Below are 16,906 nucleotides of genomic sequence, written 5' to 3' on the forward strand. Positions count from 1 at the left end.
TACTCTCGTGAATAAAATTAACTCACCATTTCTTTAAAGGGCTTCTCATAAAAGAAGAGTTGTAATTTTAAAGTGAATTAATTAATATTTTAAGCTCAATTTGTCACATGCACCTTAGAGCAATCATAAGTCATATGTTTGTAGGGGAAGATCTAATTATAAATTAATCACCTACTTCGAGTACTTTTATGCAACAATTTTCTATCGTACCTATAAATTTAAGTGTAAGGTTAGGTATAGACGAAATCACCTTCCAAATCACAATTAATACAAAGCCTCACCTTTTAAAATTTTTTTTTTTTTTATTACATAGTAACTCCAGCCACTAACAAGTCATTCGGACCCCCTAGTGCAGCACCAAACTTACGAATCAGCTTCCTCCCCCTAGATCTCGCTAATCAGGGTAAAATCCAAAATGCAAACACGACTTCTTTATATCAGTTGGACGTTTGGTCAACCCGACCCTCGGGACACATCTCCATTACCATACACGGTCCCCAAAGTCTCACTTTTATGTTAGACTATCTAGAACATGGATCCTATTATGACATCCTCATAAATCATAAAATAAAGTAAAATATTCATTAGCCATGTATATAAGATGAAAAAATATTTTTAAAAAACAATTCCCATACATATAATTTAAAATCGATAATTGCATTATATAATATTAATGCTTGGATCCATATAAGCGAGATATAATTTGATATAAATTTTAGTCATGTAAACCCCATGTCATCTTATAATTAATTAATAAATTTACCTTACAAATATTTTTTATATTACAATTCACAACTTCCTTATCAATCATGAATCATTATTTATATATAAAGAAAAATACAAGAAAGATCAAGAATGGAGGCAAGGCCCCCATCAAATTCTAAAGAAAGAAAGAAAAGAAAAAAACTCAAAAAACAACAAAAAAGAGATCACGGATGATTGTCGGGGGTAGGGTCCACTTCACCCCCGCTCTCAGGCCCAGCAGCGTAATCCTCCGCGCTGATCTGATCCAGAACCAGCACCAGGCCCATTGCAAAGGCCCCGTCAAATCCGGGCTTAAGGCCCAACGAGAAAACGTCTTTTCCAAGCACGACATTGGCCGACGAATCCACTTTGCGTCGAATCTCAGCCACTGGTTCCTTCGCGGCGTTGAAGACGGTGCAGCACCGCTCCGTGAACGACCCGTTGATCAGGTACTCCTCGCCTGCATCGCCGAACACCTCTACCGTCACACCCGACCGTCCAATTATCGACGATCTCCTAACGCTGAAAATGGGTTTCTGACCCTCGGCTCTCTCTCCCAGGAACCCCTCCCACCGTCGATGAAGACTCGGCCTCTGCAGCGTCCCACCAAAGAGATCAACAAAGAGCCGATTAGAACGTCCCCGAATTCACTGGGAAATTGGAATCGTCCCGACCAACGAGTAACCAGTTCATTACTGAACTGGAATCAAATTTAATACCCATTATCCAGAATCAGAAACGGAGACGATCCATTTCATTATTCCAGCAAAATTATGGATTCACGTTCGTTTGAGGTTGTGTTTGCAGCATGAATTTCAACTTTCAGATTTTAATTTGTGTAAAAATTTGAGCGAGATTCTGTAGAATTCTGCATTACATTTGGCAAAATCTACAGGAATCTAAATCCAATTTCTTAAAGCAAGAAGAGGGAAGCAGAGGTGGTGAAAATAAAGCAGCCAGGGATGGGGGATTACAGTTTACCTTTCGGCGGACGGTGAGGAGGCAGCGGCCGGAGGCGGTCATGAGGACAAGTTCAGACTTGTCTCGAGCATGGTCGGGTCCGTACGAATCGACTCGGAAGACGAGCTCGCCCTTGGAATCGTAGGCAGTGAAGCCATCGTCGGCGAAGAAAAGAGAGGTTTTGCGAACGGTGAGATGGATTTCTTGGTCGTAGATGAACGCTTCTTCCACCACCACACCTGCTTTCATCTTCTTCGCCCCCTCAGATTTCTGAAGCCGAGAATGAGTTACGTATAGTGGGAAATGGGCTGGAGAAAGGAGCGAGTGAAGCCGTGTTGGAACTCGGAACTCACAAAACGCAGTTTGAACTCAAAGTTGGCAGGTAGATCTCATGCAAATAAATATCTGTGTAAACACGGGAGTTTGTTTTGAATTTTCATATTGCTGTATGGTCCCCATAAAAAGGTGAAATTATTGCAGGAGAGCACTAGCCAGAATCTTGGGCAAATTGGCACCCAAAATATCGAACACGTACGTTATAATTATTTAAGTTCAAAATTTTCATTAAAACAAAAGGCACTCACGTCCAATCATGGTGTTGGGAAAAGAGAGGCCGACTTCTGTTCGCCTCTCTTATTGTACGTTCGGTACTATGCGCATGGAATGAAAATGAGTGCAATAGAATTAATCTTGATGTTTGCCGAGTAAAAAATTGGAGACAACTAATAGTGTGAAATTTTGTGAAGAAATCAACCAATTGCATGGTAGACGAAATGAATGAAAGAGAGATGATATGAAGGCGAAGAGGATGATATGTGAGATGACAATCAATTTTAATAAGTTTAGTGCATTCATGAAAGATAGAGTTATGAGTAATTTAAATAGCATGTTGTCATAATACATAAGAGTAAGTTTAGCAAGTAAGACGCCCATGTCAACAAGTAATTAATGCAACCAAAGTATTTTAGCAATAATGGAAGTCATGACACGATACTTAGCCTCAATATAATGACAAGAAACTACAAATTGCTTCTTGCTTTACTAGAAAATGAGAGAATCACAAAAAAAAAATAAAAAAATACAGAAACTAGTTGAGACTTGCGATTTGTAGGATTTCAAACCCAATCAGCATCAGAATAAACACGAAGTTCTAAAGTAGATGTATAAGGGAGTAATATACTCGGATACAATGACCCTCTAATATAACGTAAGATATGGAGAACAGTAACCTAATTGATTGTTGTTGGAGAGGAGACAAACTAACTCACAATATGAATCGCATATATAATATTAGGTCGAGTGATAGAGAGATAAACCAAACTTCCAATAATAGTACGGCATAGAGAGTTGGATTCGCTAATAGAACCCCATTAGAAGAGTTATAATGAACATTGAGTTTATGAGGAGTTTCTATTGTTTGAGTATCAGTAAGACAAGCTTTTTTGAATGACATCTGTTGCATGTTTAAACTTAGAGAGGAGATAACCTTTGGGAGAATAGACTATCTCAATACCAAGAAAGTATCTCAGGGGTCCCAAATCTTTCATTTCAAAGTAGTGGTGCAGCTCTAATTTCAACTTTACAATCTCATCTATATCATCTTTAGTTAAAATCATATCTGTTGGGCCTAGAGTCGGGTCTAGAGGGGGGGTGAATAGACTCTTTTGCGTATTTTCGATTTTCATTACAAAATATAAAATCTTTGCAAGATACAAATGATTATATCACAGTATATAGAATATAAATCATGCATAAGATATAAATTAAAGAGAAGAGAAGAAAAGCTCAACACCGATGTTAATGTGGTTCGGACCCTTGCCTACGTCCACGCTTTGAGTCATACCCAAGGTTTCCACAATCCACTAATAAAAATCCTTCACCAGCAGAGAAGCCTTTATACCACGAGATTCGAGTAGCAAGTTCTTCATTCATAGCCTGTTGCCAAAGAGGGTCAAGAGTTGCCTCCTTATAGGAAGTAGGCTCACAATGGGAATGAAGAGAAATTAAAAAAGTAGCAAAACTAAAAAAATAACAAAAATTAGATGCAAGAACATATGAATTAAGATGAGAAGGGGGCTTACGAAATCGTGTTGGATAATGAGAAGATTCATGGTCCACATGATTGGGAGATGAAGAGGTGTCCGCCAAGGAGGATGGGGGATTTGTACTTGCAAAAGAAAATGAAGGACAAGTAGAAGAAATAGGAGCAAGTGGGGAAGATTTAGAATCAATATCATAAGTACATGGATCAATATTTACAAGGTCAGACTTATTCAAGATGCTAGAACTTGTTAGGATAGATAAGAAAGGAATGTGTTCAAGAAAGGTGACATGACGAGAAACATAAAGTTTTTGTGTTTCTGGATCATAACAACAATATCCTTTTTGTCTATCACCATAACTAAGATACACACACATAGAGGATCGTGCAGACAACTTAGAACGCTCAATATGAGGACGAAGGACAAAGCATATGTAACCAAATACTTTTAAATGAAAATACTCTGAAACCTTGTTGTACAATTTCTTATAAGGAGAGGCTCCCAAAGTAAGAGCAGTAGGAATTTTGTTAATCGAGTATGAGGTAGTAAGACTACTTCTCTCCAGAATACTTTGGGAACATTACTAGAAAGGAGAAGGGATCGAGTTGTCTCAATGATATGCCTATGTTTTCTTTTAGCCACACCATTTTACTCAAGAATGTCTATCATGATGATTGATGTATGGTTCCATAAGAGGTGAGTAGGGTGGAAAACATAGTAGAATTATATTCCCCCCTCCCCTTAAAATTGCACCTGAAACACTTAATGAGATATGAATGTTGTGTTTGAACCAAAGCATGAAATATTTTATAGATGTTAATGAAATATGAACGTTTTTTCATAGGATATATCCATGTAAAATGAGTATAATTATCAATAAAAGAGACATAATATTAGGACCCTCCCTTTGAGCTAGTAGGAGCTGGTCCCCAAACATCAGAATGAATCAGATCAAAGCGTGCAAGAGACACTGATGCATTTTTATTATAGGGCAAAGTAGAGAATTTTGAAAGCTTACAACCACTACATTTAGAAATTTCATGAGAAGATAAATGTCCTAATACTTATGTGCAAGCCAAAAGTCTCGGTCTTGAACTAGAACATGTCCAAGTTGAGAAGTTAAGGTGTACTCCCAAGAGGAGGGGGGGGGGGGGGGTGAATTGGGTTTTTAAAAATTTCTTTGTAAATTCTTGTTTTACAAATTCTTTTAGTTAAGTATTAACCCCTTTTTCAATTTGAGTTAATTTGCAATCACACTCTACAACACAACAACTTCACAAGTACAATTGATTTGTAATAACCAACACTCAATCCAATATTTAGTATTTATTAATGAATTATGATGATGATCAAAACTTTAATATTCAAATTATTTCATTACCTTTTCATTTTTACTTTCTAATCTCGTGATCTTTAAATCCTTTTCTCTTTCAGTAAGATTTTTTTATTCTAATTCTTTCATTACAGCTTCATTCTTACTTTTCAATGAAGTATATCGTTTAGTTACTTTAACTAGAATCCTATGAAATTTGAATAGTTTTGTTTGTAGTTCTTCATAAGATGGTCTACTCTCATCATTGAATTCATTAGATGAATCATCACAAAAATCATTAAATGATTTGGATGAGGAGCTTTGTACTTCATAATCGTCCCATGCCATAAGACAACCATTTGTGATCTCTTGGTCACTTGATTCACATTCGGATCTATTAGAACTTATATTGTCTCATGTAGTGGCTTTCATTGCCTTTTTCTTTTTCTTCTTAGAATCTTTCTTGAGTTGTGGACAATCTGGTTTTATGTGTCCAACTTTCTTGCAATTATAGCATGTAGGAGGTTCTTTCTTTGTTTTCTTTTCATTAGTTTCTTCTTCATCTGATTTTGAGTCTCGCAATTTTCTTTTATTCTTTTTTCTAAGGATTTTTGCAAGTCTCTTTGTTATAAGAGCTATATCATTATCATCCATTACCTCTTCATCTTTATAACTAGAACTTTCACTTGAGGCTTTAAATGCAATGGATTCCTTGGCTTTAGATTTTTCTCTAATTCTTTCGTTTATTGCCATCTCATATGTGAAAACTAAGGTGTAGTCCCAAGAGGGGGAGTGAATTGAGTTTCAAAATTTCTTTTAAATTCTTTTTGTTTTTAATTAAGTCTTAACCTTTTATTGATTTGTTCAATACACAACAAAAACTTAAGTTTTTTATTCAATCCACAACCACAATACAAATAAACAATCAATCAACCACTCAAACCAATCAACCACAATATAAGTAACCAATCAATATATGTTTTGCAATTCTTTTGGCAATATTCAGCTTGATTTTTTATAGCCTTGTGTATATGAATATGTAAGCCCTGTAGAGAATTTAGTTGGCCTTTCAATTGATCATCACAATAACATCCAATCACTCTTTCCAAAATCAGAATTCAAATAAACCTTTAGTTAACAGGTTTTGGGTTGTTAACCAATCAATGTACTCCCTTATATTTTTCGCAAAGTATTGATTAACCAACGTACTCCCTTTCGGTTTCCGCAAGCCTAAGAACAAATTAATCTTTGGTTTATTTAATTTCCAATACATGTTGTTTTTATGAACGTGAAAATTAAATCATCCACGCAGTTTGTATGTTTGCTGAAAATAAAAGAGAATGAGGGAAAGAGAGTGACACCGCTGTTTTTATGAGGTTTGACTTATCTTTTAGCTTTGATGTATTCCCAAGAGGGGAGGTGAATTGGAATTTAAAACTTTTTCCTAGGTTTGACTTAAATAGCAGCAGTACATTCACAACCTAGGGTTTGTCTATGCAGTTCCAAATGCGCAGATAAATATAACGTGGAAAAATTAAAATCATACGTAGCATTCACCAACTATAACATACATGTGCAGGAATGTAAATTGTAGAGAGATAAACAGTGTACATAAGATATGTTATCGGGGTTCGGCCAACTGTGCCTATGTCCCTGCCTCTAGCTTGCAAGCCCGATGATTCCACTAATGGCTCACTTAATGGGTGGAGCGTCACCTAATATAACCAGGTCAATTAGCACAGGGCTGACCTCAATCTTTACAAACTCTCCTTGCGGGGCGGAGAAGGCCCTAGGTCAAATTCACAAAGCTGACCCCAACCTGATCCTTCCAGGCTAGATCAAACCCCCTCAGGCCATGCCTAGAAATACAACAGTAATTTTTCTCAATCAAGTTGGTGCAGTGATTGTGCTTTCATGTAAAGTAGATATGTATCCAAATACGCGCAAAATAATCAATGCACCTTAATGATGTATAAACTATATGCTCGGAGCTCTATGTGTGCAATCAACACTCAAAATAATTGTTGACCTTATAGGTCATGCCTAATTTTGATAATGATAAATACTCCTGTATTTAATAAATATCTAGTTAATGTGCAAGTCTATTTTAGCAGATCATTAATCGCACGTGAAAGCTCAAAGATTGAAGATAAATTCATGTTCTTGATTGTAATATTTGTGTAATGAAATTTGTCTGTAATAGTAATTAGAGTATTTAGTTTGTAATAAGCACACACATCATATGCATGGTTTATTTTGTAAGCTCAAACTAGATACAAACCAAAAATGACCATAGAAAGACCTTAGGGTATTCCCTTCCGACCGACACCGAACTTTTTCGGTGTCTTCAAATTGGACCTCAAGTGACCTTAGGACACACACATTTATACATATGTTTGTTAGGCACTTAAATAGGGCTTGTATGTTTCGAAACGGAATTGAAATGCACACATGGTGCACTTTCGGTCGACTAGCTAAGTTAGTTCATTTTGGCCAGGTCGACCGAAACCTCCTTAGGTCAAAAGTTTGACCATCTGGTTGATCGAATCAGGTAGTTCAAAAAGCCCTGGTCGACCGAAACCTCCCTGGGTCAAAATTTTGACCACCAGATCGACCGAACCAGGTTGTTCAAAGAGACGTGGTCGACTGAAACCCTCCTTGGTCAACATTTGACCATTTGGTCAACCGAGCACTTTTGTTCTCCAACTACCTGGTCGACTGAAGGGTCCTCAGGAGAACTCCAAGCGGTCTGGTCGACCGAACCAGCCAGTTCAAAATGGCCTGGTTGATCGAACCTTGGAAAATTGAGAAATCGCCCTCTCCTGGTCGACCGAGCCTTTAGTTCAAGACTCCCCTGGTCGACCGAATCATATGAAATTTGGTCGACCGAAACATTTCTGGTCGACCGGACCTCTTGGGTTGCCTTGTTTTTTTACTATAGTTAATATTTTTTAAACAGGGTTAAATTGATTAAAATGTCATTAAACTTTTTCAACAATCCCTAATAGGTCCCTAACGGTCAAAATTTTTAGTATTTCTATATATACCCTTTCATTTGGGAGAATTAAGAGTTGATTAGAAAAAAACCAAAAATCAAAATTTTCTCTCAAGCTAAATACTTCCTATTGCTCATACTATCTCCAAATTCATTCAAACTTACCTACTTCATCTCAGTATCATTTGTAAGTGTATTTGAGTGTTATTGGTTTGAGATTTTGTTCTCTTATTCTTTGATTGTTTGAATCAATTTTCTCGAGAGCATTACCTAAGTATTCTTAGGGGGCTTTTCTCATAAGCCTATCCTAAGAAGACTTTGCTGAACTTCTAAGTGTTGCACTCTCATTGCAATATCTTAGGAAGTTTGTATTTGTTTTTAGCTTGCAAAAATATTTTCAAACGTACTCAAATATCTTGTGGTATTCATATCAATATATTTGTGAAAAGATATTTGTATGTGTTATATTAATCTTTGTGGCAATATCCATTCAAGCCTACATCATTTGCTGAAATACAAAGATTACATATATCTTGCAAACCAAGCATATACACTATTCACGTGATTGACATATTCTGCTATTTGAGATATTTGAATATTGCATGATATCTTTGTTTGAGCTTCTTGATTGAGAACATCTAGAAATACAAAGATTGCTTGTTGACACTCTCACGTACGTATAACACTGATAGAAAATATATTTGAGAGTTGAACTACTTAGACCACACTGAGCTTACATTATTAAATCATCTGTGGTGTTTGTGATTGTGCGCATTTGTGGTACAAATCTGCTTTACGTGAAAGCACCCTTATACTGTACCTTTTGTTTGTATATCTGAGAGAATCCAGGTGTGGCTTGAGGGGGCGGTAATCTAACCCAGTAAGGATTGGTGTAAAGGTTGAGGTCAGCCCTGTGTTAATTGACCTGGTTAAGGATGAGGTCAGCCCTGTGATAATTTGACCTGGTTTGTATAGGTGCTGCTCCACCCGTTCAAGTGAGCAAGTTATTGTAATAATCCTTGTGCTGGTTAGCCAAGGCGGGGACGTAGGCAGTTGGCTGAACCTCGATAACATATTTGTGTGTCACCCTTCTCTTTACTGCTTTCTAGTACTTGTATAATTAATTAAACTACTTTATTTAATTTCTGATATTACCTGCACTAGATTGACCATAAGATTGTGAACATACTGCTGTTAGAAGGAATACCTAGGGGATGGATTTTAAAAATACCAATTCACCCCCCCTCTTGGGATCACGGTAAAGCTAACAATAATGACTTTATCTAATCAAGCACAAGAGTGTATATCAAACAAGCTATTCTTTGAACACCAAATAAACTATATCTCAATCCCAAATTAGGGTTTCAAAGATGCCAATTGGAGTATTCAAACAACCTCAAAAATATTTTCTCAAATGTATATAGCACAAGAGTTGTTTGAAATCTAACTTTGAAAAATATTTTTGCACACAAAAAAATAAGCCCAAATGAGTATTGCAATGATAATGCAAACTCACTTAGCTATATGATTTTTCCCAACCAAAGATTTATCAAATAAAATCAGGGGAAAAATCAAGCTAAACCCTCAATATGAAAATCACAAGCATAAGAGCAAGTGAGGGTTTTTAGCAAGATTAATCAATAAAACACTCACACAACTATATTTCTCAAAAGAATGGATGTATTATGAGTGTATGGGCTTGGAATGAACAAATAGGGTTTTGAAAATTTGAGAGATTTTTTGTCTAATCCTATTTTCTAGTTATCTTTAATCTAAGAAAATGAACCCCTATATATAGAGAAAGGGTAAGTAATGACCGTTAGGGGACACACAAGGTATTCTTAAATTTTTTAAAAAAGGTTTAGCAAAATTAACCCTGTTTACTTAATTTTAACCTCGGTAGAAAATAATTTTACTCGTGAGATTCGGGTGACTGAACCGAGGTTCGGTCGCCTGAATAGACTCATCTTGAAAAGCCCATTTTAAACAATTCGGTCGCCCGTGTATAGGTTCGATAGTTCAAACAAAAGTCAGTAGCATCTGCCGCGTGGTTTGGGTGCTCGATGCAAAGTTCGGTTAACCAAACTTACCAATTCGGTTGCCCAAGCTCAATTTGAACATGTCGTTCAGTCGCCCGAGTAGTTGAAAAGTGCCCTAACACAGGTTCAGGTGCCCAAGGACGATACGCTCAAAAAAAGTTCGGGTGCCCAAGCACAAAGTCAACATGTTGACTTGTTCGGTCGCCCGAGCCGTTTTACATGGCTTGGGTTCGGTCACCCGAACCCTCTCAACATTTTCCATTCAGTTCATTTTAGTCTTGATTTGATTCCCCTGATATGTTGGGGACTTTCTTATGTGCAAGTGTTGGGACCTAGGGTCTTTTCTAAGGCCTTTTAAAGTATGCCAAAAAACCTAGCGTCAGTCGACCGAAGGGTGTTCCCTAAGGTCTCTACAGTATTTAAGCTTTAGTTCCTGCATGCATGCCATACATTAATTATTACAAACCGTTCCTATATTACTATTATAGACCCATATAATATAAATTACAATAAGAAATAATCTTTTGGGTCTTCATGCTTTGCTTTCATGTGTCATTACTTGATTTGTTACAATGAACCTGCACATACACTTGAAAGCCATCAAATACCTGAGTATTTGTCAATATCAAAATCGGGTGTGACCTATAAGGTCAACATTATCCCTAGCCTACGTCCTCGCCTTAGGCAAACCACCTAAGGATTTCATTATACCTGTTCCTTTCCGGGCGGAAATAAAAATCGTTACAAGCGAATTGCATGCTCAAACACTCCTTCACTAGGCTAGAGCAAAGCCTCTTTAAGTGATACCTCATGCTTAGGCAACGATCCAAAAACCTAGAATCATCAAAAACAATGCAAGGATACAAGATAAACACTGCGTACAAGAACACTCTCTCATAGAGTAGATTAGTACAATTTCAGCACTATATACTTCAAACTTTAAATATCAAGATGAAATAAGATGAGGCTCAAGTATAGAATTCACCAAGATTTTTTCTAATAGATAGAGAAAACTTAGTTGCAAATCAGAGATCAATCAGTAATTTTGTATAGTTCTCCCAGCAAGGATATGAGCAAGTATGGACTTTTGAAGAGTATGAACGTAGGATGCGTGTCTTGATTTTTCTCTCCCAATTTGACTCATGAGTCTAAAGAGGTATTTATAGAGTTTTCTTGAGAAATAGTTTCCTTATCTACCAAGTTGACTTGGAGTTGGTCAACTTTGCAAAAGATTTGAAATCCTAGAATTAAATTTGAAAATCTTCTCGTTAAGTTCGAATTTTAAAATCTCTGTGGAGTTAGTCGGCTGACTCTCTCAATTGGTTCAAATTTTGTGCAGGTTAGTTAGCTGGACAGGCAGCTGACAACATTTTGTTTGTCCAAAAATTATTTCAATAAATAGTCATTCGGTTGACTGAACACAGTTCAAAAATGGTTAGTCGGCTGGACAAACTAGGGTGTTAGTGTTAGTTGGTTGACTAATCCTAGTTCAAATTGTCAGTTGACTGGGTAGTTTATTCATTCTAGTATTTTGTTAGTCAGCTGAGGAATCCCGTTTTCATAAAACATTTTTCAGGATTTTAAAATAGGTTTCTAAGTCCATAAATATCCCCTAAAGATTCCTTAAAGAGTTTCAAAGTATTTCAAATGATATTTAAATATTAAAGTACTTACATAAAGACTTCTAAAACATTTGGACATTCTTGGCGCTTGAGTCTTCATGCTTGTCTTTTCTTTGAGCTCTCTTGCCTTGCTTTCTTTTGTCTCTCTTGTTTTTCGTCATGCTTTGATATACTTTTAAGCTTTCTCTCATATTCTTCAAGCTCTAAAATATCATCTTGAACTCCATATTTTAAGCTTCTTTTGATCATCCTTGTATACATATTCTTGAACTTCAAAAACTTAAATCCTGAAATATCATTACTCAACCAAATATGTTAAGTTCCATTTATTTGTTAGCATCAAAGTAGGATGTTAAGCCTTGTAAGGCTAACAATCTCCCCTTTTTGATGATAACAAACAAGGAGCAAAAATTTGAGAAAGTCTTAAATAGGCTCCCCCTTACAATAAGCATCATCTTAACAAATTTAATAATATTAAGATCAATTTCAAAAACTCTTTTACTATTATGCTTTATTACATCATTCAAATTCAAGATCATTCTCCCCCTTTTGATACATATATCATGTTCGAATTTTTAATACCATGCTCAATTTTTGCTCAAAACTTCTCCCCCTTTTGACATCAATCAAAAAGAGTAAGATATCAAAAATGATTAAGTTGAAATAAAATCATATTTTGAGCATATGAGCAAATGAATACACACTTCCCAATATATTGTAATATAGTATATGTAGTGTGCTTCAATAGTGAAATAGTCATGCATATTTCATGTTTGTCATTCATATTGCATGTGTTGTGACATCTTTAAATTTACAATCAGGCATATGTTGTACAACATTCATATTAGCTAAAAATACTTCAAAAGTCATATTTGTCATTCACAATTCATCATTCTTTCAACATTCTTTCCCTTTTTGACATTAATTCATGTTTATTTCATAATACTAATTTGATAATTTCATATGATAACAATTAAAAATTAGGGAAAAATCATAATACAAGTAATGAGTCATAATACTCCCCCTGAATTTAATACATTCAGATTTGATACCAATTATGCTTTTAAGTTTATCATCTCATGCTTCAAATATTGATTCATATCATGTATGTGCTCATGGTACTAATATCAAATACCAATATCATGTCAATATCATTAATATTATAACATGCTCATGGATACAATTATGCTGTCTTGCTCAAATACTAATGGATATATATTCATGGATACCAATATACTTCATAGATACTAATGTTGATGTCACATCATGCACTCCTTATGGATACCAAATTATTTAGATGCCAATTTTTTAATTTAACTTTCTCTCCTTTTTGACATTAGTTAACATAAAGAAGATTATCAATAAGCATATGTAGTTTAGTACAAGGAGCAGCATAAGACAGATAAGTTTATCTATGTGATCCATCATTAGCATGTATGGTCAAGAATTAATTTCATATTCAAATATCAATGTCATATCAAAATTCATGCATCAAAATTATGCTCAATAACTTCATGCTCAAATTTTCAGTATATAGTGAGCCATAAATTATAAGTCAAATCATTTTCATGTCTTTGGCATTATCAAGATATCAGCATGTAAGCATGCAACATATCATATAAGCATGTAAGTATAACAACATATCATATAGGCATGGAGCATATTATTGTATTGTGCTACAATTTTGCTTATGTTTCTTAAGTATTTCTCATTCTGCTTAACTACTTCTCATTTTGCTAAAATATTTTTCATATTGCTTCAAATTTTCTTTCTTTTGATTTCATATGAACTCCAAAATTTGCTTTGCAAATCTTAATGTTTTCTAACTTAAGCCTTGTACAATATATTCATTGATTGAGGCCAACAATTTTTATTAGTTTTAACATGATAAGCATCAGTAGGCTTCTTAAAGCTCAGCTTTTCATTTCAACTGGTTCAATATCCTTGTAGAAGATTTGATTAAGTTTCTTTCATAATTTCTAAAAGGAATACCTAACATCTATGGAGTCCTTGATTTATGAACTTGACTTTTATCTTGGTACCTATATTTTCTTGGGTCTGGATGGTTTAACAAGAGAAATTTCTTTTACTTTCCAAACTTGTTTAACTTTCACATCTTTCCTCTTTAATGGACATTCAAACTTATATGTCCCTTCTTCTTATATAGGTAGCATATAGTGTGAGTATAGGCATTTGAAGAGGTGTTAGCATAAATTTTTGAGGCTTTTGTAAAGTATCTCATGTAGAGATTCTTTTTTCTTTTATTATCAGTTCCATTAAATCCTATGCCTTCTTTATTCAAGGACATTCTTTGTGATCCAATTATTTTGTCAAAATTTTCTTTCCCTCTAGTAAAATTGTAAATGATCTATTCTTTATCTTTAATTTGTCTTTTGAGATCATTTATCTCTATATCTTTCTCGCCATCAACATTCACTTGTGATTTCACTATTTCTTGAGACAAGTCATTGATTTTACTTTTTAATTCAGAAATATATGTCTTTCTCGATTTCCATAGAAGTTTGGAATCTTATATCTTCTATTTCTTTCATCAATTTTATGTTCTTGCTTTCTAATTTCTTGATTTTCAAATTTTTTTCATTTTCAGCAAGGTTTTTAGCTTCTAACTCTGTCATAACTCTTTCATTCTTGTTTTTCAATGATGTGTATCGTTTAGTCACATTAACTAACATCTTATGAACCTTGAATAAATCATTTTGAAATTCTTCATAAGATGACATACTCTTATCATTATATTCATTAGATGAATCACTACTATATTCATTATCCGATTTGGATGACGGACAATGTTCTTCATCATCATCCCATGTCATATAGCAAGTATAAGTAACCTCTTTGTACTTAGATTATCCCAAGTAGTGGCCTTCATTGCCTTTTTCTTTTTGGAATCCTTCTTAAGTAGTGGACATTCCGGTTTTATATGTCTAGCTCTGTTACAATTATAACATGTAGGAATTTTATTTTTTGATTTTTTCTTGCTAATTTCTTCTTCTTCTTCATCAGATTTCGATTTAGATTTTCTTGTAAATGTATTCTTCCTTCTAAGGATTTTAGCAAGTTTCTAGGATATGTAGGCTAATTCATGTTCATTCATATCTTCTTCATCATCACTAAAGCTTTTATTTGTTGTTTTAAAAGCTATGGATTCTTGAGCTTTAGTTTTTCCACTTCTTTCATTCATGGCCATTTAGTATATGAGGAGAGAACCTATGAGTTCATCTAGGGAAATGTTTTTAAGATTTATTCCTTCAATTCTTACTGTGGCTTTTGGTTCCCATATTGGTGGCAGCCCTCTAAGAATTTTTCGAATCATCTCATAGGTGGTGTATGTCTTTCCTAGTGCTTTGAGGGAGTTTATGATATGGGTGAACCTAGTGTACATATTAGTGATTGATTTTTTGGGATTCATCCTAAAGGTTTCATATTTGTTAGTGAGCATATCGATCCTATTATCTCTTACATCTACCATTCCTTCATAGGTTTCCTCTAGCTTATCCCAAATTTCATTGACTGTTTTGCAAGCTATGAATTTATTGAATTCATTAATATCTAGAGCACAATACAAAACATTGATAGCACTTGAATTTACTTGCAGCATTTTGTAATCTATTTCAGTCATGTCCTTTTTCTCCTTAGGGATTTGTTTTCCATCTATTATTTTGGTAGGAATTAGATCACCATCCACGACAACCTCCCAAGCTTTCCAATCTATGGTTTGAAGGTAGATCCTCATACATTGTTTCCAAAATATATAGTTTAAACCACAAAAGAGGGGAGACCTAGTTGAGTATTGCCCTTCTCCAAAGGGAGCTACGTCTAAGTGTGCCATTAAGATCTTTGTATAGCTACTAATTAAGATTTTCTATAACAACGCTCTGATACCAATTGAAAACTAAGGTGTTGTCCCAATAGGGGAGGTGAATTGGGTTTTAAAATTTCTTTTAAATTTTTTTTGCTTTTAATGAAGTCTTAACCTATTATTGATTTGTTCAATACACAAAAAATGCTTAAGTCTTTTATTTAATCCACAACCACAACACAAATAAACAATCAATCAACCACTTAAACCAATCAACCACAATATAAGTAACCAATCAATATATGCTTTGCAATTCTTTTGGCAATATTCAGCTTGATTGTTTGCAGCCCTGTGTATATGAATATGTAAGCCCTGTAGAAAATATAATTAGCCTTTCAATTGATAATCAAAATAACATCTAATCACTCTTTCCAAAATCAAAATTCAAATAAACTTTTAGTTAATAGGTTTTGGGTTGTTAACCAATCAACGTACTCTCTTACGATTTTTGCAAAGTATTGATTAACAAACGTACTCCTTTTCGGTTTCTAGAAGTCCAAGAACAAATTAAGCTTTGGTTTATTTAATTTCCAATACACGTTGTTTTTATGAATATGAAATTAAATCATCTACGCAGTTTATATGTTTGTTGAAAATTAAAGAGAGTGAGGGAAAGAGAGTGACACTATTGTTTTTACGAGGTTCGGCTTATCCCCAGCCTATGTCCTCGCCTTAGGCAAACCACCTAAGGATTTTGCTATACTTGTTCCTTTCCGGGCGGAACAAAAAACTGTTACAAGCGAATTCCACACTCAAACACTCCTTCACTAGGCTAGAGCAAAGCCTCTCCAAGCGATACCCCATGCTTGGGCAAACATCCAACAATCTAGAATCGTCAAAAACAATGCAAGAATACAAGATAAACGCTGCAAACAAGAACACTCTCTCATAGAGTAGATTAGTACAATTTCAACACTACATACTTCAAACTTTAGATATCAAGATGAAATATGATGAAGCTCAAGTATAGAATTCACCAAGATTCTTTCTTATAAATAGAGAAAACTTAGTCACAAATGAGAACCAAGGCTTTTGATCAATCAACAATTTTGTAGAGTTCTCCCAGTAAGGATATAAGCAAGTATGGACTTTTGGAGAGTATGAACGTAGGTTGCTTGTCTTGATTTTTCTCTCCTAATTTGACTCATGAGTCTAAAGAGGTATTTATAGAGTTTTCTTGAGAAAGAGTTTCCTTATCTACCAAGTTGACTTGGAGTTGGTCAACTTTGCAAAAGATTTGAAATCCTAGAATTAAATTTGAAAATCTTCCTGTTAAGTTCGAATTTTAAAATCTTTGTGGAGTTAGTCGGCT

The 16,906-nt window shown here is 34.8% G+C and overlaps 1 protein-coding gene across 1 annotated transcript; it reads right to left on the reverse strand.

Moving 5' to 3' along the window:
• Positions 1-713: 713 nt before the first annotated feature.
• Positions 714-2,229, reverse strand: LOC131158788 (protein LURP-one-related 5-like). Its single transcript, XM_058113656.1, has 2 exons — positions 1,726-2,229; positions 714-1,337 (listed from the first exon to the last, which is right to left on the reverse strand). Exons 1-2 carry the CDS (start codon positions 1,951-1,953, stop codon positions 930-932), a joined length of 636 nt encoding a protein of 211 aa, XP_057969639.1. The 5' UTR covers positions 1,954-2,229; the 3' UTR covers positions 714-929.
• Positions 2,230-16,906: the final 14,677 nt, after the last annotated feature.

This window comes from Malania oleifera, chromosome 6, assembly GCF_029873635.1.
Source record: "Malania oleifera isolate guangnan ecotype guangnan chromosome 6, ASM2987363v1, whole genome shotgun sequence".
Classification (NCBI taxonomy): Eukaryota; Viridiplantae; Streptophyta; class Magnoliopsida; order Santalales; family Ximeniaceae; genus Malania; species Malania oleifera.

Coding starts and splice junctions, on each gene's coding strand:
- LOC131158788 (XM_058113656.1), bottom strand. CDS start 1,953: ATGAAAGCAGGTGTGGTGGTGGAAGAAGCGTTCATCTACGACCAAGAA. Junction 1,338..1,725: donor TCCTCACCGTCCGCCGAAAG/GTAAACTGTAAT, acceptor GGGACGCTGCAG/AGGCCGAGTCTTCATCGACG.